The sequence below is a fragment of the Herpailurus yagouaroundi genome, unplaced genomic scaffold (assembly GCF_014898765.1).
Source record: "Herpailurus yagouaroundi ecotype Mexico unplaced genomic scaffold, PumYag 77, whole genome shotgun sequence".
Taxonomy (NCBI): domain Eukaryota; kingdom Metazoa; phylum Chordata; class Mammalia; order Carnivora; family Felidae; genus Herpailurus; species Herpailurus yagouaroundi.
The window spans coordinates 100,443,141-100,466,633 of record NW_024412388.1 but is presented as its reverse complement, the minus strand read 5'-3'; the positions used below and the strand labels follow the sequence as shown (position 1 = coordinate 100,466,633).

General features: G+C 45.6%; 1 protein-coding gene across 2 annotated transcripts in view; it reads left to right on the top strand.

The window, feature by feature from the left end:
* The window catches only part of CD58 (CD58 molecule), a 40,402-nt gene that overhangs the window by 5,979 nt on the left and 10,930 nt on the right, over window positions 1-23,493 (top strand). For both annotated transcript variants that reach the window (XM_040471423.1, XM_040471422.1), the window contains exons 2-3: window positions 11,573-11,869; window positions 21,024-21,287. In XM_040471423.1, coding sequence (XP_040327357.1) covers window positions 11,573-11,869; window positions 21,024-21,287 — 561 coding nt within the window. The remainder of the gene's footprint in view (window positions 1-11,572; window positions 11,870-21,023; window positions 21,288-23,493) is intronic.

Below are 23,493 nucleotides of genomic sequence, written 5' to 3'. Positions count from 1 at the left end.
AGATAAGCTTCAGGCATTTAAGGAACTTCAAGGAGACCACTGTACGAGAAAGTAGTAGGGAATGACCTTGTAAACATAATCAGGGCCAAGTCCTGGAGATGGTTTTATGGGCCCCGTTAAAGGCTGTGACTTTTTTTACTCCCGGCAAAATAGGAAGTTTTAGAGGATTTTGGACAGGAGGGAAATTACAATGGTGGAGTGTTTCAATGAATTACTCTGGCTGCTGCGTGGAGAACAGTCTATAGAGGGGCAAAGGAGAAGCGGGGAAACCAGTTGGGGAGGCTGTAGGAACAGTGCTGGTAAGAAATGATTGCAAGAGAAGAGGACTGAATGGGAGATAGGGAGATGTGTTTGGAAGGTAGAGCCAGCGGGATTGGGTGCTGGGTTGCATCATCAGGGTAACACATGGACAGGGCCTTAGTAGTGCTGGGCAGGTAGCAAAGCTCTCAGTAAGAACCTGCTGTCTTAGTTGTTTTTTGTGGGGTTTGTTTTGTTTTGTTTTGTTTTTTTCTTTTAGCAGAACCTGCCTTATTCTGCTGCTGTGGACATTTTATGGTTCCTTTATCTTGCCAGCCGTCTCCCCAGCTCGAGTTTCTTTCCTTGTATAGGAACCAAGTTGTAAACTGCTTCTTTGAAAGTTCCTTTCATGGATGTGTTTTCATGTTGTTTTTAACAACAGTGGCAAATCTGGACATTAGATGCTACCGGTTTGTCAAGCATGTCTCCATTTTAAGTTATAAAGTTATCTCGCATTATTATGTGAGACTTCTTCATGTTTTTTGCTGCAATCAAGGTTCAAAGAGTCTGTGTGTTCTTACTTAGGAAGAAGACAATTTGAGTGAAAGTAACGCTGTGTATTCCTGCGGGAAAACGGGGCCCATTGTGGTAATAGTAACTGTCACGGATTGAGTAGGTGCTCTGCGCCAGGTTCTGTGCTTAGCAGTTTTAGACTTTTGTTTTCATTGAACTGTCACACCAGGTGTTTTTCTTTTTGTTTTTGTTTTTTTTTTAGGTAGAGACTGTTAAAGAGGAGAACAAAGGTTAGGTAGGTTAAGTACTTTGACCAAGTTCACACAGGCAAGGAGTGAGCGCGTGCCAGAATCCAGGTCCATTTGACTCAAAATCCATGCCTTCCCAACACAAGATTAGATGAGCCACACCTATGAAAACATGAAGAGCATACATAATCTCTGTCTCCCTCTCTTTCTCTGTTTATTTTTTTAGTAATCTCTACAGCCAGCACGGGGCTCAAACTCAGTGATTCTGAGATCAAGAGTCGCACACTCTCGCACTGAGCCAGCCAGGCAGCCCCATAGATGATCTCTTATATGTGACGTGTACACATCGTCCGCTGTAATTTTGCCAAGGCCTGTGAAATTAAATAGGACGGCACAGTTACCAATCACGGAAGATTGCTTTCAATGTCACCATCTACAAAGGGGGCTTGGGGAAACCTCCTCTGGGATTGTAGAATTCAGAATGGGGATTTATTTACGTGTTTATTAACATTTTGTTGTAGTTATACTCTGTCTATACACCCACACTTCACTCCCAAGTACTTTTGCATAGTATTAATAATATAGTATTTGTGAAAATTAACAATAATCTTATAATATCACCTAACTTCTGCCCTTATTCAGATTTCCCTAATTGTCACAAGAATGTCTTTTTTTAAAAAAACCAGGATCTCCTCAACTTGCACTTGTGACTAAGTTTTTGGTTTAATTTTGATGGGCCTCTGAGAAATTTTGAAAGACCGTTGGAACCACCTTTTAAGAACGAGATCTAAGAATGTGTCTCATCGCCTCTTGAGCACTCTGACTTTTCTGGAATAAAAACGGGCTTTCAGGGTAGGTTTTGGTTTCTCTGCTTGAAAGCAGAAAGTTTGCTGCGTCCACGAGTGCTCGTTTGCATGACTTTTCCGTCTTCTGATTTCCTCTCACGTTTCTTAAGTGCAGAAAGCTTTTTCAAGCTTTTACAGGAGGCTATAGCCTCTTAGATTCTTCAGTTGCAAATCAAACCATCCGTCTCAGGACTAAAGTGAAACCAGGATACTACTTTCCATTTGCTCGGACAAGTTGAGGTCCGAATACAAAGCATAAGATAGCGAGACCAACCCCAGGAAAGTGCTGGAAAATATTTTAGTAGTTCTTTGGAGATAGCTTTGAGTGCCTGCCACCAGCCTCAAAGGAAAATGTCTTCCAATTACTTTACGGGCACAGGATCTTCTCCTTTGACTTCTTTCTTTCTTCTTCTTCTTCTTCTTCTTCTTTTTTTTTTTTTTTTTTGTCCTTTTTCTTTTTTTTAAATCTCTTGCCCTTGTGCCCTTTGGTCTTTTCCTTCTCAGCTGCTGCTCGTGCCTGTGGGGCTCCAATGAAAACCAGTAGAAGTAAGAGACCTCTTGCCCAGAGTCCCTGAAATAAGTTCATGTCTGCTCTCTGCCCCCAGCTGGGAACACCTAATTCTAAGGTCTACCCTTTGTGACCTTGAGATATCTCTTCTGTCAACCAGGTATCCATCTGAGGAAGCTAAATTGTTTTGATAGACTTGTTCTCAGGCCCATTTTGGGTCCTAATGGCCTTCACTTCCTTTTCGTAGTGTTCCCCAAAATGTCTGTTGTGACTAGTGTCTGAATTTCCACCCGGCTCACTGCTGTGTAGTTTCATGAACATTTTCCCCCTGTAACAGTTAAGAACTAGGGAAAAAAATGATGTGTTACATACACATTCAGAAAATAATGAGAAAATCAGATTCATAAGAAACTAATCATAAGTGAGTTTTTCAACTATGAACTGAGTAACTGGAAAATAGTAGGGATGATAAAGAAATTCCTAACGAAATGATCAATAGGGTGTAGAACTACCTTGAATCAGACTTTGGAGAATAAGTTTTAAGAGACTCTTAAAGAGAGTCTTAAATAGCTCTAGTGAAAACCTTATTCCCCAGAGCATGCTGTAGTTTTGAGATGCCTCCTCTAACAAGAACGTGTGGCTTTTGAGGATGGTGAGCTCACAGATGTGGCTTTTGAGCAAGACGGTACATGGGTATCTTGGAAGGACAGGCTGGGGGCAGTGCCGTCAGTTAGAAACACGATACAAAGCAGATGAAATTGATTTTGATGATATGTTTTCTGTCACCTATTACAGCCACGATGTTTTCATTTCCACATGTAGTCAATATCAAGAATATTACCGAGGGATTTTACATTCCCTTTTTCGTATTAAGCCTTCAGTGTCTGGTGAGCATTTTGCGCTCACAACACGTCTCATTCCGGACAAACCACATTTCGTGGGCTCTTGAGCTGTGTGTGGGTGGTGGTTACGGAGGCACGTTGTACAGACTGAGAGGGAAATGAGACGGTGTTGTAGTGTAAGAACGGAATATAATGGGCCATATTCTAGCATGACAGAAGAGAGAAAAACTCAAAAGGAAACTGATTTAACAGGTTCCAACATCTAAATTCCAGGTGAGCTCACCCAGGAGGCAAAGAGTAGCTTGACCACTGAAAGCACCTGTGAGGCGAGTTCTGGGGGGGGTATGGGGGGGTGTTCTGAGCCTGGGGGGGGATTATTGCCTGCTGAGATTCAGGTGGCTGCTGTTTCAGGCTGAAATACAGGAGACAGGGAAGCAGGGTGGTGCAGCCGAGAGCAGTGGGTTCCCGTCTTTAGCAGTCATGGCCCCACAATCCCCTGACCAGGTCTGGAGGAGGGTGGAATTGTGGCCAACAGTGCAGGCTTTGGAGCTGGCTGCCCTTGTCCGGACACCAACCCTGTCCTGGGCCAGCTCCTAAACCTCTCTGAGTCCTAGTTTCCTAGTTTCCTCATCTGTCGCCGGGTGGCTCCCATTTTTGGCATGTTCTTCCCCATACTCTCAAGCTCATACCCTCACTTTTTCCTGGGCTGAGCTGGCCTAGGGTTCATTTGGATCGGATTTATGAAGAGCTGGGTTAAAGAAACAAGCTGCATTGCACTTCCTTCAGTAAAAAAAAAGACTCCGTTTCTTCTTTATTATCTCCATACCCGGTGAGCAGATTTCCTACCCCAAAACAGGGACTAATATGAGGACTGATTAATATGAGAAAACTGGGGACCTAATAGGACAGATTATTTGATATTAGACATGTTAGGAGAGTGGCCTCTCCTCTGTATCGTCAGTGGGTATGTGTGGAGAGACTCTCTCCCAAAATGCCACCACCTTCATACTCCAGGTGGATGTCAGCTGAGAGTGTGCTGTGACGCAGTGGAGAAACGCTGTGGTCACAAGCCCCCGTCTGGACAAGAGACTCATCTGCTCACTAGGGTTCAGAATACTCCAGCCCCTGCTGTCGTCATGCTTAAATGAGTCTTTAACTGAAACACCGTTGTAATGTCGAACATACGGGGGGAAATACTAAGGCTTAAGTAATAGGGTACTGAAACTTTTAGGGGATTTTTTTTCCGTCCAGTGAACTTTTAACTGCTAAAATCTGCAGGCCATCCTTAAAAATATTTCAGAGAGAAATATTTTATTTAAAAAAAATTTTTTTTAATGTTTATTTTTGAGAGAGGCAGAGACAGAATGTGAGTGGGTTAGGGGCAGAGAGAGAGGGGGACACAGAAGCGGAAGCAGGCTCCAGGCTCTGAGCCGTCAGCACAGAGCCCGACGTGGGGCTCGAACTCACGATCATGACCTGAGCTGAAGTCAGACGCTCAACCGACTAAGCCACCCAGGCACCCCTAATTTTAAAATCGCATTGTTCATTTCTAAGGAAAAAAAAAAAAAAAAAAAAAAAACTCAAGAAAAACCTTCCTTCCAGATCCCGGGAGGGTGGGCAGCTCCTTTCTAAGAAATGGCATCAGTGAACACCTTGCTTCTCCTTAAACCTCAGACGGGCTATTACTTTTGATTAGGAGCTGACATCCTGCATGGGTACAAGCGGATCTGGTACAGTAGGAGGTGTAGCCTAGTTAAGCTGGAAGGGGAAGCAGGGGACAAAGGGGACCATCCCCAGAGGAAGGAACAGCAGTGGGGGAGAGATGGGAGTGGGAATCCAGCCTTCCCCCATCCCTCCCCCCCACCCCAGTCTGGCTGTGGGGCTGGTGGTAGGTGTCAGGGGAAGGGGACTGTTTTGCCTGCACACGAGGGGTCCCAGGCCACTTACTCTTCAGCTCCAGTTAAATGTCTCCACTTCTCTTTGCTGAGTTCACGATTCATCAACCAGATTCCACAGCAGCTTAGGGATTTGCAAAGCTCAGGGTTTGGGGTAACTGCCAGCTTCTGCGGTTTTTGTCAGGAAGCCCCGCCTTTTGGACTACAGTTAAGCTGTATTCAGATAAGTGAAGGCACTCAACAAACATTTATGGAGTGTCCTTCCTGTGCCAGACCACGCGGATACGACAAAGACCAAGGATGACACTTTGTCCTCAGACGGTTAGCCTGGCTGAGGATACCCTTGAACTCAGCTTGGAATTAGTTGCCAGCTTTTACGAATGAGAAGTTTTCCATGAAATCTGAATGTGCAGCATTTTTTGGAAAAGCAGAAGTTCAGCAAATTCTATGTGCCCACGTGGGTGGGAGCTGAGGAGTCAGTCCCCAGAGGAGCACGTGCTCACCAGCGCCCCCTCTGTCTGTGGGCTGCATTGTTGGTCTCTGCCAGCGTTTCGTCTGCCAGTTCTCCCAGGCTCCTTGGTGGCTCCTGTGGTTTGGCTCGTTCCCCTCGTAACGTCTTTGTTTGCCCCTCGTTGTTTCCTTCCCTGCTCTTTCCTTGCTCTGCTCGCCCTACGTTCGAGCCACTCCTGTCCCCACCCCGTGTATGACTTACCAGTGCACACAAAGGCCTTCGTTTCTCATGGTCTTTCATTGTGAAGCCCTGTCCCGTGTCCCTTTGTCACATCTGAAGTTGTTTACAAACGACACCGCCACCATCACAAAACCCAGGTTTTGAATTTGGGTCCCCCTGTCGCATTTTGGAGGTTTGGGTTTATCACTTTCTTGTTCAATCAGACCTTCTCAGTTTCCTCATGTATGTGAGGTCAGGGGTGGTGGGGGCCACAGACTCCTGTTCTGTCAGGAACCCCTGGGGCCCTGACATTCAGTGATTCGGGGGCCAGCGAGCTTGGTGCCTCACCCGCACGTCTCAGAGACGCACTTGTGGCTCAGCCAGAGCAGCTCGAGCCTCTCGTTCCCAACCTCTGCCGTCCAACTGCATTGTAGAAACTGCAGCCACAGAAATCCTGTATCATGTCACGGCTTTGGTAGCCACATGCCACATAGCCCCGGTAAGAAACAGTGCTTCCGAGCATTCTGGAGCCAGTTTCCCCACCACACTAGCTACTCACTCAATCTTCGTGTGCCTCAGTTTCCTCCTCTGCACAATAAGGTCAGAGATAACGCCTGCCTAACGTGGCTCTTCAGAGGACTCACCGGGTACGTACTCGTAGAGCTCTTGCAACAGTGCCTCGCAGACAGCAAGCACTATCTACGTGAGTGGTTAAATAAGCCAAAAAGAGCAGTCAGTCTCAATCCCAGAACCCAAGTAACAACACGCAGAGGAATTTGTGGCCAGGAGTGGGGATCTTTCTGCCTTCGCTCAATAGTCACGGTGGCCACATTTTCTAAGTCAAAAATCAGGGCACTTCATTTTTGCAAAATATTCGGGTGCCACTCCTGACTTCAAGCCATATATAAGAAGAATTATCAAAATTGGGTGCGGTGATGATGTTTTGTGAGGACGCTGCAACAAAATATTTGGAGTTGGAGCTGTTTTTAAATATATGATCCCTCTATCTATAGGCATTGAGGTACTCTCATATCTTTAAAAGATCTTTCAGTACTCTTCAATACAAATTTAAAAAATTCTGGCTAGCATGGAATATCTGTTCAGGCAATCGCTGATACATGTTTTCTCTCCCCCCGCCTCTCTCTCATTTTAAATGATGAAAGCTCACACTAGGTGAAATGATGAAAGGTCTCACACAGCCAGGATCACGTACAACAAAGGCCTTGATGTGGCTTGGCTCGCTGAAAGAGAAAGAGGGAAGCCCTGTTGAAAGCCTACTTCATTCATTTCAGCTATTGTTTAAAAACCTCCCTCTTTTTTTTTTTTAAGTTTATTTATTTTGGGAGAGAGAGAGAGAGACAGTGTTGGGGAGGAGCAGAGAGAGAATCCCAAGTGGGCTCCGTGCTGTCAGCACAGAGCCCGACGCGGGGCTCGAGCTCACAAAACTCAGATCATGACCTGAGCCCAAACCAAGAGAATGCCGCTTAACCGACTGAGCCACCCAGGCATCCCTGAAGACTCTCGATCTTATTCAAACCTCAAAACGATCCTTTGTGGTAGGCATTCTGATTTACATTTTACAGCCGAGGAAGCCTAGTTTGGGGGGCTTTTGAGAGTTCAGCTGGGCCCATCTGGCTGAGAGTCTGGTACTTACCGTTCTGCCCTCTGGCATGATAAGTTGGTGTCCCTGTGGTCCCTCTTTTGACCACTCAGTTATCCACAAAGCAACCCGCTCACTGCTGACTCCTTTCCTTTGCTGCTATTTGAGTGCAAATTCATTCATTCATTCATTCATTCATTCATTCATTCATTCATTCAGGGTGTGTGACCTCTGAGAAACAACTCCTGTTCTTTTTTCATTGGCAATTGTCCTATCGGCAACTTATCTCTCTGGTTTAGTCTCGGAAGTGCAATGGAAAAGACTTTGCTGTGGGACTAGGATGCTAGACAGTAACCACTACAAATGTGATGAGTCCCAAGTCTGTATCGCCTCCTGTGAGCCCCAGACCTGTGTGCCCAGCAGCCTACTGGACATCACTACACAGCGTCTGAGACCGAAAGCACAATCTTCCCGCCCAAAGCTGGCCCTCCTCCATGTCCCCTGTGTTAGGGAACGACACCACCACCCACCTTGGGGAAAGATTATAATACAGGTAACAAAAAGTTTATAACCTACGAGGAACTTGTAAACTTTGATGAGAAAAAAACAACCCAACGGGAGAAAATGGCAAAGGATGTGAAAAGACAGTTTTCAGAAAAGGAGATCCAAATAATGCAAAAGCGGAAAAGATGCCTAAATTTCTAGAGGGCAGGAAAATGCAAATTCAGATAACAGTGAAATATCACTTTATGTCTGATAATTAAACGTGCAAAAAAAAAATCACAGGATGCTTGCTGAGCACGAGGAAAAGGTAACTCAGGTGTTACTGATGGAAATGTGACAAGCAGAAGCCAGCAGCGTGGGAGCTCCTATTAACATAAAAAATTTGTTTGCCCTTTGATTCATTCCCACTCCTGGCACACTCTGCCATAGATATGAGACCACAAATACACAAGAACTTGTACAGAGGAATCATTATTACAATTACTGCAATAGAAGAGGCTAGGGAGAGAAGGTGTGTTCAGCAGTGATGGATAGCTGGTTTATTGTGGTTCGTTCGTACCCTGTCATAATAGGAAACCACTAAAAGGAGGAAAGTCTTGCCACACCAGTGGATTGGGTGGGACTTTTATGAAGTATTCTTGATTGGAAGGGCAAAATGCAGAGACGTGTGCATAAGACCATTTTTTGTTAAACCATGGCAAATTCTTTGTGTGTGTGTGTGTTGTGTATGTATATATCACATAGAACGCATATATACATATATACGTGTATATATACACACATATGCATACACACACATATACATATATATGTGTATATATATACACATATATATGTATATATGCGTTCTATGTGATATATCTTTATCTCTACTAGATGATATGAGCAGGTAGAAGAATAGCAAAGGATATATTCAGAGTTGTTAACATAGTTTACAGGACTGAGGGTGGTTATAGGGATTGGGGGATAGGGTGAGGCCTCCAAGCCACACACCCAGGCCAGAGAAGAAGACTGTGCTAAGTAGATATATCATTGCTCTGCATCTGTATAAAATTGTATCTATGTGTCTATTATATACTTTGTTATTGAACACATTAAAACAATTTTTTAATGTTTATTTTGGAGAGAGAGAGAAAAAAAAATAGGGCGGGGGAGGGGCAGAGAGAGAGGGAGACACAGAATCTGAAACAGGCTCCAGGCCCCGAGCTGTCAACACAGAGCCCGACGTGGGGCTTGAACACTGACGTGCCTCTCGGAGCCTGGTTGTTCACCTGCGCGACGTGGTCGCTGCAAAGTGTGTGACGAGCGGTAAAAAGGGACACGAGGGTACGTGAACACACCACGTGCAGCGAGTAGGCATTTAGTGACATTTTCCTTCATTTTGCTTGGTGCCCTGTCACTTCACCTGTGAAATGGGGGTAATTCAACTAAATAATTTTGCAAGTTTCTTCAGCCCCAAACTGAATTTGTCGGAACTGTTCTCCCCCCTCCCCCCCCCGGCGCCCCGTGCTTCTCGCCAGTCTCACTCCATCCCTGACTTCTTTCTTCCTCCTGTTCTCAAGCCCAGGACACATCGCCTGCCCCTGGGAAGACAGCAGCCATCCGTCTTTCTGCAGCCAAGCTTCCTCTCATACCCCTTCTCTTCACCCACCACCCTACCCACTCCCATTCACTCACTCACTCACTCACTCACTCACTCACTCACAAGACACTTGGAGCCTCCACTGGTGGCTGTGGATAGATCCTCACTCCTCGAATCCTTCTCCCTCTCATCCACCTTCCCATGTGCTCTAGTCAAGTGCAAGAGAGAGGGCGTGATCAGCAAAGCATCGAGGGCTGCTGGTGTATTTCTGTGGGCAGCCTCCCTTAATTAAGGGAGGCAGGTTCCAAAAATCCTCACAATCGGCAAATGGGAGAGATTTCCTTCGTATTTGAAATCACTGAACACGTTGCCTACAACTGGTCTGTCTTGATTTTTCCCATGCTCTTTCAATTACCATGCTTGCTGCTAGGCAAAAACTTCAATCAAGTTTTAATTTATCTTTAATGCCTTTCCCTTAACAGCTGCTCTTCTCTCTTAACAAGAAAGTCAGGTCTGGAACCAGATGCATTTAAACCCATTTTGGGGTATCAAAAATATTCCAGTCCAGTGGTGGTAGTAAATATCAAACAATTGGATTGGCATGGAGTAGGCAGGAGTGTCTGTTTGAAGCGTTAGTTTCTGTGCTGTAAATGCTCCCACCATGTGGATTTCAAGCTGTCAGCCAGGCTTGGCTGAATGTGGTCCGGCAGAGATGCTAACAGTTGGAGCCAGCTCCCCCACACCACCGAACCTAGTCCCCGTGCTCTTACTCTGTGTCTTGCCCCCGACTTGCTTCTCAGTCATTGTTTCTGACCTCAGCTAATAGCCCCAAGTCAGTCAGCCAAGAAGGATGCCTGACCAACACCGTTAACTCCCCCCTCTCCCTCACCCCCCACCACTTCACTAATCCCGGTTGCGGTCTCGCCCAAGGGGCTCTGGGAGCTGCCCTTTTGTCCATGGCCCCCCCCCCCCCCCCGCCCACACCCCGGTCTGGTCCGTCCAGTCCTCCACCTTCTCGGTGCTCCAGCACTGACCTTGATTCTGGTTTCCCTGCCTCCGTGCCTGTCCCCAGTAACCACTCTCCACTCTGCTGGCAGGGCCAGTCTGCCGAAACTTAAATTATATCGTGCCAGTCTTATGTTTAAAGCCTTCCTACGGCTTTCCCTTGCCATTAGGATAAATCCCAAACCCTTAGCATGTCTTATCTGACACCCCCAGTAGCCCATGAATGGGCACTGTCACCTGGGCCTGCCTGCCTCTCCAGCCTCATTCCCCACCCATGACTCACTTGCTCTCTCTGTCTAGCCGTTGGGAGCTGCTTTTATTTCCTCAAACACACCAAGCTCCTTCTTGACTCAAGGCCTGTCTTTTTGGAGGCACTGCTTCCTCTCTCAGAATGATTACCTCTCCTCCCCCAGCCCTCAGCCGGCACCTCTTGTCCCTCAGGGATGCCCCCAGTGCGGCGTTACTGTGACTTCCTGGGGAAGGCCCTTGACGAGGTGGCTCCCATGCCTGCTTTGTCTTCTCCACACTGTGGGACTTCTTGAGGGCCTAGAGTGACACCTGTGTGGTCAGCTGTCACGTTCACAGCCTTGCCCACAGTACCTGGCATGGGTTTGGTGCCCCACCAGAATTGAATACAGTTCTTGCATTTATGCGAGCCCCAGTCCTCCCCTTAAAAGAGTAAGCTTTGGGGGCGCCTGGGTGGCGCAGTCGGTTAAGCGTCCGACTTCAGCCAGGTCACGATCTCGCGGTCCGTGAGTTCGAGCCCCGCGTCGGGCTCTGGGCTGATGGCTCGGAGCCTGGAGCCTGTTTCTGATTCTGTGTCTCCCTCTCTCTCTGCCCCTCCCCCGTTCATGCTCTGTCTCTCTCTGTCCCAAAAATAAAAAAAAAAAAAAAAAAAAAAACTTTAAAAAAAAAAAAAGAGTAAGCTTTGCCTGGTCAAGCATGTTGTACTCGCTCTATTTTCTGTCAGTGGTTTATCAAGTTAGCACAGCAAGTAGCTGATGAATAATTTTTACTGCTAAATTTAACTTTTTTTTCTCCCCAGAGAGCATCTTGGAAGATGGCTTTCTATTTTCAATAAAGTCATGTTGTTTTTCCTAACCAATTTCTTTTTCCCTCCTAGACTTCATCAGCTGTGTTTCCCAGCCGATATACGGAACTGTAAACATGAGCGTAACTTTGTACACATCGGGCTCTATACCCATTAAAGAGATAATGTGGAGAAAAAAAAAAGATAAAGTCGTAGAATGGGATGAAGAATTCTTAAAGCCCAGAGCATACCCACCGTTTGTAGATAGGGTTCATCTGGACGTCACATCAGGAAACCTTACCATCTTCAATCTAACATCATCGGATGAAGAGGACTATGAAGTCGAACTTTCAAGCATTACCGATACCAAGTTCACCCTTTACGTGATTGGTGAGCATTCGCTAAGTTGGTTTGTTTTACACGGCAAATTGCCAACTATTTTAAGAGACTAACACAAATGAATGGTTTATGAGGAATAAAAGGATTAGGTCTCTTGGGCTGTCAGGGTTTTCCTCTCCATCTGGCACACAGGGGCCAGTTTCAGTCCCCTTGTCATCCTCTGAGTGAGGAGGGGATGTGACCGAGGTGGAGAGGGCAGCCCCAGCTGGGTGGGGCTGCTGGCCTCAGCATCACTTGTCTTACTAGGAATATTCTGGAAAGGGATGGAGTGGCAGTCATGAGCTCAGAACTCTTTGAGCGCCTTTGATAGATGACGCTCTGTTTCCACCTGCACCCCACCCCAAGAGGTGGATTTTTTTTTTTCTCTCCTATATCACTTTACACTGGAACTGGAGAGAGGGTATAGGTTCTTCCGTGCTGCTTGCCGATGCTTCTGGGTTCTTCTCCTTCCTTGTTGTCATCAACTGTAAGGCCCGTGGGTACATCCCAATGGTTTTGGGTCATTCGAATGCCTGGCTGCCTTTTGCTGTTTCTGATGTTCCTGCTGTCATTAATTCTTAGTGATTATAATATTAAATATGTAATTCTAGTATCCTGGCTTCTGAGTCCCTCAGCTCTCCCGTGATGATCTTGTCCTCCCTCCTACCACCCCGCCCATGGATAGAGCCTAGACGTTGTCACCACCACTCATTCTAAGCCCTCCGCTGTGACACGCCAGGTGTCCCACTGCCATGTGAAGCTCCTTTCTCCGCTCAACTCTGCCTTTCCTTCACTTTGTATGGCCCCCGTCCTCCTGAGGCCACCCAGGCATGCTCGCTCACTAGAAGGCCTGCCTAGCTTCCTTGCTCCCTTTTAAGTGGGTCGGACTCATATGGCCTGTCCAGCCAGTCTCAAACCAGTCTCATCTCATCCATCTCACACACCGTGGCTGCAGAGAAACCCATCGCCCCGCAGAGCCCCACACTGTACATTTCTGGTCACTCGCCTCAGTCAAGTCCAACGTCCCCTCTCCTCAAGCCTCAAACACCCTCCTTCTCCAGACCCAGTCCTCAGCTGACGGCTTCGCTTCTTGTTTCACTGTGGAAGAGAAGCCCTCAGAGGAGAATTTCCCCAGGACGTCACCCTCAGCCCTTCTGCCTACCTGCCCTTGAGCCTGCTGTCTCTCCCTGGTCACAGGACCAAGCCCTCCACTGTGCCCCGAGGCCCGCCTCCTGTCACTGCGCTCAGGGACATCTGCTCTGCTCCTGTGACAGTCTCCTCCGAGAGCTGCCAGCCCATCCCCACCAGCAGGCGGTATGCCATCAGATATTCATGCCATCACTGGGAGCCCTCTCGTGCCCCCTCCACCCCTCCAGCTGCCACCCACTTGCTGTCTTGAGTTTATAGAAAGTCCCCTTGAAGAGTTGTCTGTATTTGCTTTGTAACCCCTTTCCTCCTGTTCACTTTAACCCACTCCAAACAGGCTTTCACTCCCTCACTGCACCAAAGCTCTTGACGTCCTCATTAACGAGTCCAGAGATCCATTCATGCTCTACCCGCGTCTTTCTTGCCGCCCAGCAGCATCCCACATAGCTGATCACTCCCTCCTCTTTGAGACCCTGCCTTCTCTTGGCATCCAGGACACCACCCTCTTCTGGTTGTAACTCACTAACAGTTCCTTCTCAGCTTCCTTGGCTGGTTCCCTCATCTTGCCAACCTCTTAGCCCTGGAGACTTTAATGCATAAGCCACTTTTCTCTGCGCATTCACAACCCAGGTGGGTGAGCTCATCCAGGGGATCCGGCTTTAAATATCACTTTGTTGCCGATAATGCACAGATTGAGAGCTCTAGTCCAGCCCCCCACTGAGCTCCTTATGTGTGTTTCCAGCTGCTTACTGTGCATTTCCACTCGGACACCTGATTGGCCTCTGAAATACCACAAGTCCAAGAGTGAGCTCCTCAACTTTCCTCTGAAACCTGTTCCTCCCCAAATCTCCCCCAGCTTGGTTGGTGGGATCTCCACCCTTTCATTTGCTCAGGCGAAAGCCTTGGGGTCATCTTTGGCACTGTGCTTCTCTTTCTATTCCTCTTCCTCTTGAACACCATGTTTATTCCACCAGGAAATTTTTTGGTTTCACAGAATCTGACCACCTCTCAGCACTTCCTCTGGTGCTGGTCCAAGGCTACTGCTTCCGCATCTGGAAGATTGCCGTGGTCACCTGATTGGTCGCCCAGCTTCCACCCTTGCCCAGTTTCCCCCCAGTTTCATTGAGACCTCATTGACATCTGTCACCATATAAGTTAAGGTACACAGCATAGCTGTTTGACTTACATATATTATGACCACACTTTGTTTTTATTTTTTTAAAAAAAATTTTTTTTCAACGTTTTTATTTATTTTTGGGACAGAGAGAGACAGAGCATGAACGGGGGAGGGTCAGAGAGAGAGGGAGACACAGAATCGGAAACAGGCTCCAGGCTCTGAGCCATCAGCCCAGAGCCTGACGCGGGGCTCGAACTCCCGGACCGCGAGATCGTGACCTGGCTGAAGTCGGACGCTTAACCGACTGCGCCACCCAGGTGCCCCCACACTTTGTTTTTAAATACAGGCAGCCAGAGTGATCTTAAAACAGAGGCTGGGGGATGCCATTCATCTGCCGAGAGCCTTCTAGTGGCCCCCTCTCACTCTGACCTGTAGTGGCCTGCAAGGCTGTATGGGATCTGGCATCCATGGCCTTCTCTTTTTGTTCTCAGGCATCCGAGTGTTGCCCTTGCCTTTTGGCTGACTTTTCTGTGCTACCCACTGCCCCCATCCCAGCATTCACAGCTGAGTCTGTAGTCATCTCTCCCCTCTGTGGGATCCCAGGTTCACTTGTTTTCTCCCAGAAGAGGGTGTTGTTCTAGTCCTGCTGCCTCCATGCCAAAGGTGTTTTAAGAAGATCCAACCGGTGGCAAAGTGTGTAAGATGGTTCCCAGGGGATGGAGAAGAGGCAGAAAGTCCAATGTAGAAGTTCAAGTCTGGGCTCTCCAAGTCCTGTTTGAGGCAGTCTCAGTGGAACAGGGGAGGGGCAGTGACAAGCTGGATAAACCACTGTTATTCACCAATTCACCTACCTGCTCTGCTGGAGACATTAGGAGGAAGAGAGACTTTCTCTCTTGTTCATCGTTATAGCCCCAGAGCTCAGTAAGGGACTTCAGTGGCTAGTAGGCATTCCACAAATATTTGTTCTAGCAATGAAAGCAATCAAACTAGGTGTCTGGGACGTGGGAGGTGCAGTTGACAGAAATGGGGGCTCTCAGACTGGGTGGCTGGTTTGTCCAGAAGAAGATCAACTCCATTTAGAAAAGTGAGGCTTGTTAGGGTATGCAGGCATTCTGTTAGAACCATGGATGCCTTTGATGAAGCAGAATTTTTAAAACATGCAGGTTTGGGATCTGGCAGTTTATAGAACTAGCAACTAAAAAGATTGATTTTGAATCTAGATGACAATGGAATCATTTTTTTTTTTAATTTAAATTCAAATTAGTTAACATACTGTGTAGTATTGGTTTCAGGAGTAGAACCCGGTGATTCGTCATTTCCATATGACACCCAGTGCTCATCCCAACAAGTGCCCTCCTGAATGCCCATCCCCCATTTGGCCCATCCCCCCAGCCAACACCCTGCCAGCAACCCTCAGTTTGTTCTCTGTATTTAAGAGTCTCTAATGGTTTGTCTCCCTCTCTGTTTTATTTTTCCTTCCCTTCCCCTATGGTCATCTGTTGAGTTTCTCAAATTCCACATATGAGTGAAATCATGTGATAACTGTCATTCTCTGACTTATTTCGCTTGGCCTAATACACTCTAGTTCCATCCACGTTGTTGCAAATGGCAAGATTTCATTCTTTTTCATTGCTGAGTAGTATTCGTGTGTGTGTGTGTGTGTGTGTGTGTGTGTGTGTGTGTGTACACACACATATATATATCACATCTTCTTTATCCATTCATCAGTCGATGGACATTTGGGCTCTTTCCGTAATTTGACTATTGTTGATAGTGCTGCTATAAATATTGGAGTAATGTGTCCCTTCAAATCAGTGTTTTTGTATCCTTTGGATAAATACCTAGTAGTGCAATTGTTGGATCATAGGGTATTTCTATTTTTAATTTTTTGAGGAACCTCCATACTGTTTTCCAGAGTGACTGCACCAGTTTGCATTCCCACCAACAATACAAGAGGGTTCCCTTTTCTCTGCATCCTCGCCAACACCTGTCGTTTCTTGTGTCATTAATTTTAGCCATTTTGACAGTTCTGAGGTGGGATCTCATTGTGGTTTTGATTTGTATTTCTCTGATGATGCGTGATACTGAGCATCTTTTCATGTGTCTATTGGCCTTCTGGATGTCTTCTCTGGAGAAGTGTCTATTCATGTCTTCTGCCCATTTCTTCACTGGATTTTTTTTTTTTTTTTCGGTGTTGAGTTTGGTAAGTTCTTTATAGATTTTGGATACTAATCCTTTATCCGATTTGTCATTTGCAAGTAAGTATCTTCTCCCATTCTGCTGGTTGCCTTTTATGGATTGTTTCCTTCTCTGTGTGGAAGCTTTTTATCTTGATGAGGTCCCAATAGTTCATTTTTGCTTTTGTTTCCCTTGCTTTTGGAGACAGGTCAAATAAGAAGTTGCTGCAGCCGAGGTCAAGAGGTTGCTGCCTGTTTTCTCCTCCAGGATTTTGATGGCTTCCTATCTTACATTTAGATCTTTCATCCATTTTGAGTTTATTTTTGTGAATGGTGTAAGAAAGTGGTCTGATTTCATTCTTCTGCATGTCGCTGTCCAGTTCTCCCAGCACCATTTGCTGAAGAGATCATCTTTTTTTCCATTGGATACTCTTTGCTGCTTTGTCGAAGATTAATTGGCCATGTATTTGTAGGTCCATTTCTGGGTTCTCTATTTAACAATGGAATGCATGTTAGGAGCTCTTTCATAGAGTTTGTAAAACAGTTCAAACACTTGAATTAATTTCTCTTTTTAAACTTGATGAAATGCTTAAAAATAATTTATTTTTTAAAATTCCACAGTAATTCCACAAAGGTGCTTGATCTCAGTAGTTAGATCAACTGGTGGATAGCCCTTAGGAAGCTGAATTTGCAAAACCCTGCAGAGGACCACAGTATGGGGGCGGGGGTGGGGGTGGTTTTTCATCAGGAGGCAGTGATACTGGCAACATTAAATGTGGGACCCCAATTCCTGGCTTAAGAGTCTGGATTTTAGCCTGTGGCAGTGGGGAGCCCCTGTAGCCCATACTGGAACAGATAAGTGACTTGATAAAATCTGTTTTCGGATCATTAATAAGATGGTAGGTGTATATGGTAAATTAGAGGAGACACCAGTTTGGAAGCTACTGTGATCATCCAGGGAGACAGAGGTGTTGCTAGTAGATATTTGGAAAGGAAAGAAAGGGAAAATATTTCTAAGAAAGAGCCAACAAAATTAGATTTTGGTTATAAAAAGACATAAGATGACTCGAGATTTCACGCTTCACACCTGAATGAGAAAACGATTGGTCATACTTTTTCGGGGGGTGGGGAGGGGAATGAGGAAGGCATACTTCCTTCAGGGTTTGTTAATGTTTAAGTGACTTGGTGATCTTCCGGAGACACGGGGCCTAACGGGAGATTTTCAGAAAGGATATTTTAGGCAGGGGGATTTCCTGGCACCCCCTAAATTCAGGCATCTACTTCCTTCTGTGTGTAAGTTGATATTTGGTTTCCTTCTTCCCTCAAAATCCCCTTCAAATTTCCACCACCAATGCTTATTACGTCTTGCTTTTTTTGGTTGCAGTAAAGATGGTGATGTCCACGTAAGTAGAATTAACTGCTCTATCCTTAAATAACCTAAAGCGATATGACTTTTTATTAGAGTTAGTAGAAATGTACAAATGCGATCAGATGTGTATAAGCAATTCTCAGCCTTACAGAGCAGCAAGCTGAATTATAAATTGGCTGAGTTATCTTAGGGATGAAATAAGTGCCTTTCCTGCCAGTTTAATGCTGCTTCAGGTACAGGTGGAACTAACATTTGTTAGCAAGAGCTGTGGGAATTCTCATGGGCAGTGTAGGACTGTGAAGCTTACAGACAGAGATCTGAGTTGTAGGAGCTCTGAGCCTGATGCTGCAGGAAGGTTTGCATGCTTTTTGGTGAGCGGGACGGGCTCTTTGAGGTTTGCTTTCTGGCCACAGAGGTGTAATGAGACCGCCAGAAAGAGCTTCTGTTCAGTTAAGTGAGCTCTAACAACATGGAAAATAATACAAAGTCTTCCTTTCAAATGTCCTTTCAGATTACTTTTATATTCCACTAGACTTCACAGTCTTTAAAGTATTCTATTTTACAGATGAAAATGAGACGGATTTAGCAGCGGGTTTTCCCATCTGTAGAACAAGAGTCCTGGGCTATATGATGCCTTAAACGTGTTCCAGCTACCTCAAGGGCCGCGGTCACACCACTCTCCAGGGCCAAAGCTCACACCTCCCAACTCCTGGTGGTGTTACACACCCTCCTGGGGAGCCTCTCCTTCTTGTCCTGTGCTCTGTTACAGCTGGCATCTCTGTGCCGGCACTGCATGGTGATCCATATGGCAGGAATTATGTGTATTATCTCATTTCATCCTTATCAGAATCCTAAAGGGGACATACTATTTGTTTCTTTATTGCACAGGAGAGGAAACCTAGGTAGGGAACGGGGCCAGGGAGGGTTGTGATAAGGTAACTTCCCAAAGGCAAATGGTGTGAACCCAGGCAGTCAGGCTCTTAAGTCCATGCTTTTAGGCACCACACTGTTCCTTTTTCGGAGGGGAGCTGATTGAAGGATTTACGTTTTATGGAGTGGAGAGGATAATTTGAAACTGCCTCCCTGAACGTATCCATCCATCCATCCATCCACCCACCATCTATCCCTCCATGTATCCAATATCTGTTCTTCTAGAGGAGCCACCTGTGTTCCATGTGTTATGTCAGATGCTGTGGTTGAGAGGCGAGTGATATCTAGCCTTTACCCTCCAAAGATGCACAGTCTGGGGGCTCATGAGGCACGTCTTTTCAGTCTAGAAAGTGTTTGATGACATACTAGACGTTGACCGTACTGGATCAGTGAGCAAGAATCTGTAACAGAACACACGGAGCACCCGCATCCGGGTCACCTGGGGTGACGGGGCCTAGCAATCTGCATTTTTAACACATACCCTCGGTGATCCTCATGCACGTTAATATTTGAGAAGCTCTTCTATGGAACATTTCTAAGGAACTAGAAAACTCGGTTTCATGCCGCTGGGAAATGCCCAGCCCAGTTGCAGAGGCAGGCACAGGAACACGCAGATCTGGAACCATCAGGTGTGTTTCTCAGATGCATGGAGATACACAGGGCTGCTTGGAGGTGCTTCAGGAGCCGATCTCTGAGTGTGGGAGGCAGGACGGACCTGAGGAGGCCGAGGAGGAGGGCTCTGGGCTTCCCAATTTTGAGTCAAGAGAAGAACTGCTTACCCTCCTGAAGGATATTGGTCTGTTGCTTACAATTTAATTTGGGGAAAGGTTTCCATTGCCTTCTTTGAGGCCCCATCTAACAAGTTATGTGAGCTGGATTAAACCTAACAACTGAAGAAGCCCCAAGCAGAAAGGGAAGTCATGTGTGACTCAGGTCTCACTTAACTGAGTGAAAAAGGAGTGTTGACAAAATTGGCGGGGCGGGGCGGGGGAGGAGAGGAATTGAACACTTCCAGTTTTTAGAGTATATTAGGTTACTAATTAGAACATAAGCATTCTTTTGCCTTAGAAAATATCATTTTTAAATGGCAGCATAGATGAATATTAATTTGCTTTAATTTGCTTTTTAGTAGATATTCGTAATGTATGGAAATTTTATTATCCAAATGCTACCATGACCATTTTCTGGATAGTCTATATATTTGTACGTGTTTTCTCAAATTTCTTTGGGTTAGTTGTTGGGCCAAAGTAGAGATGCAGGAAGGTATATGAATTAACAAAGGAAAGAATAGCTAATAGGATAAACTAGCATTGCAGTTCTTAACCCATCCTTTTTAAAAAAAATTTTTTAATATTTGTTTATATTTGAGAGAGAGAGACAGCGACAGAGAGACAGAGCACGAATGGGGAAGGGGCTGAGAGAGATGGAGACAGAATCCGAAGCAGGCTCCAGACTCCCAGCTGTCAGCACAGAACCCGACGCAGGGCTTGAACCCACGAGCGGCAAGATCATGATTTGAGCCGAAGTCGGACGCTTAACTGACTGAGCCACCCAGGCACCTTGCCTCTATAGCCAGCAGGGAGCACTTGCTACAGGAAGGCTGGGAGTAAGGCCTCTAGACTGGCAGGTCCGTGACAGGTGCCGTCCCCTACTCTACTGATTATCAGGGCCTCCCCACAGTATAGCTGCACCAGATGTTTTGCAGACACTGTTAAGTCAGACGTCTTTTACAATTAAGCATTTTTAGATTTTAGAAAGGTGGTATTAACTCTTTCCTCTCTGTATGTTACAAAGCACCCACTTAGTTTGGGGGACCGCCCCATATTCAAGCACATGAACATTTTTGATACAACATGATAATGAATATTTGAAGTGAGAAGAATAAAAACAAATCCTTATGTCAATTCAGATCAGGATTTGCAGCTATGCGACGTTGCTACTATCTTGGGTAATATCTTTTGGCTCTCTGAATTGAGGATAAGGGATGTGGTGCCTGTATGTAGTCTGAATGTGAGCAGGTAGGTCTGACCCAGGAGAAGAGAGAGTTCTCTCCCCTTGGAGCTCAAGGAAGGTGGTCGGCTTGCCTTTTCTTTTTTTTTTTTTCAACGTTTATTTATTTTTGGGACAGAGAGAGACAGAGCATGAACGGGGGAGGGGCAGAGAGAGAGGGAGACACAGAATCGGAAACAGGCTCCAGGCTCTGAACCATCAGCCTAGAGCCTGACGCGGGGCTCGAACTCCCGGACCGCGAGATCGTGACCTGGCTGAAGTCGGACGCTTAACCGACTACGCCACCCAGGCACCCCCGGCTTGCCTTTTCAAGCTCATAAGGAAGTTGGGAGCTCTTCATCTATTTGGAGAAGATGAGTCTAAATATTACTCTTTTCTGGACTAAATATTACATTTCTTTTTTTTTTTTTTTTCCAGAGCCTCTTCCATTTCCAACACTAAATTGCACATTCACTGCCGAAAACATTATAGTCCGCTGCAGGATCCCGGAAACCTACAGCAGCCATATAAACCTTATAAAGTACTCCTGGAATTGCTTCTCGGAACAGTGTCAAAATAGCACCAATTCATCTGAAGTTTCTATTAAGAGGGAGAGTGATCTCTCACAGGAAATACAGTGTATCATCAGTAATCCGTTGTCCAAACAGGCATCATCACTGGTTTTAGCAACCTGTGTCCCAGGTGAGTACATTTCAAAATGTGTCACGGCAGAGATACCGTAGACAAGTGTGGTCCAGGGACCGCTGGTGGTTTGTGAGTTTCAAACCACAGATGTAGTGGCTGACCTACATTTCACAAATCTGATGCGTAAAAGAAGTTACAGTTTTCACTCCATTTTAACGTACAGCTAACATTTCATAGCCCTTTCTGTGTCCGGCATCATTCTAATACATTTGTTAATTAATTCAGTCCTCACACAACTGCGTGAGTTGGCTACGAGTGACGGGCTTGATTTTCTGGGGAGAAGCCAAGACAAAGGGAGTTTAGTTTGATTGCCTAAGGTCAACAGCTAGTGAGGGACAGAGGCTGGTTTTGCAATCAGGCCATCTGGCTCCGGAGCCCATGCTCTTAACTATTCACAACACCACTCCATAATTTCTTAATAACCATCAGGTTCTTGAGGGTTGCATGTGTGCCGCAAAGAATGTGCATTTGGTACGTTTGTCTAGGCTCACGCTCCATGAGTAGCATGACAGTGTGCCTTCCTTGGCTGTGCTCCTTTTATTTTGTTTAACATGTACATTTGTAATTTGCAATTTTTATTTTCAGTTTTTGACAGTATATCCCCAGTTCACAGACAAAAGGATCAGCGATTTGAAAGTGGTTCATTAAAACATAAAAGAAGAGATGAAAATAGTAACCACTCTAATTCAGAATAATATCATAATTATAGATAGTAAACAGGATTCTAGCTCTAGAATATGAGCTTCCTTGGGTTAGGAGAGGGTGATTCTGTGAATCGATTTTTTTTGAATAAGCAATTGAAACAGAAAAAGGCAGTTCGTACACCTAATGAATATAAAAAACTTGAATTAGATTTGATTATTGAGCCATTCTCCCTGAGTCCGCCATGTATTATCCTTCTTCAAATCTTTCAAATAACGACATGGAGGTGTTAAGGTAACTATATCATTTTCAGACAAAGCAGCATGACTTCCTGGGTAAAACCAACAAATACTTCCAGACAAAGTGTAAAATGAGGTCCAGTTCATCACTGATGGTTTTGGTCCCTGAGGACAGAGAAAAGACCAAACCCACAGAAGTGCCACTCAAAGCGGCACCATTCGTACAAGTCGCACGATTGTCCAGAAGATTTGAAAGCCAGCTGCAAAATCAATGACTTTGTTATGCTTGGAGCAAACGTTTCTCTATTACTCCCACCTAGTGGGTGTCGTGTGATATCCCAGCCGTACAGTGTGGAAATGCAATCTGCATGCTAGCACATAGTTGCCTTGTTGTGGGAACAGAAAACAAAACCAGTGTGCTTTTCTGGCTTTGGCGTGTGTGTAAGGCACATAACCAACAAGAGAAGGAAAGGATTTTATGCAGAATGAACAAGCAATTTGAAATCTGGAAAAGCTTCGCATGTCCCAAGAGGCAAATACTTCGAAGGAAATAATTTCTGAATAAGATCCTCTATAGGATGATAGGGAATACTTTAATTAAGAGAATTTCCAGCATTTTGCCCTTGCATAGGTTTTCATTTAACCTTTCTCATTAGAATTGAATGCCCAAATAAGATGCCCTTCCCTGTAGATACCACCAGAAAAGAGTGTCACCAATTGGTCCCTCTCATTGATATGGTATAATGTTGTTGATTTGCAAACAAACCCTTTTTGTTATTAGATAATGGTGATTCACTCATCTTTCTTTTACATTTCCTCCCAAACTGATAGTTCACACCGCATTATAGATTTTGAAAGTTTGAGAAACATTGCCAGATAGTTGTTCTTAGGTCATTTAAATCCTGGAGTAGTGCTGACATCGGAGACCTATATCTGGAGTCCCTCAAAGCAAATGTCGAAGAACCCTTTTCTTTCCCCCCCATTTCTAACCTAATGATCTTAATGGTTCTTTTCAACAATAAATGTCTCTCTCTCTCTCTCTCTCTCTCTCTCTCTCTCTCTCTCTCTCTCTCTCTCTCTTTCTCTCTCCTTTTTATACCATGGATGAGTTTTGAATACTGTTCTGTAGAGTTGCATGTATCGTAACAGATAGAAATTCATGTGCGTCTAATGGCTAAATAGTCTTTCTTTTTTAAGTGCTGATTTTTTACATCTAGACTTTTAACACTTGATGGATGAAACGTAACTCACACTGACCAGCCTGTCACCCTTCGCAGACCGGGGGGGGGGGGGGGGGGGGGGGGGGGGGGGGGGGGGGGGGG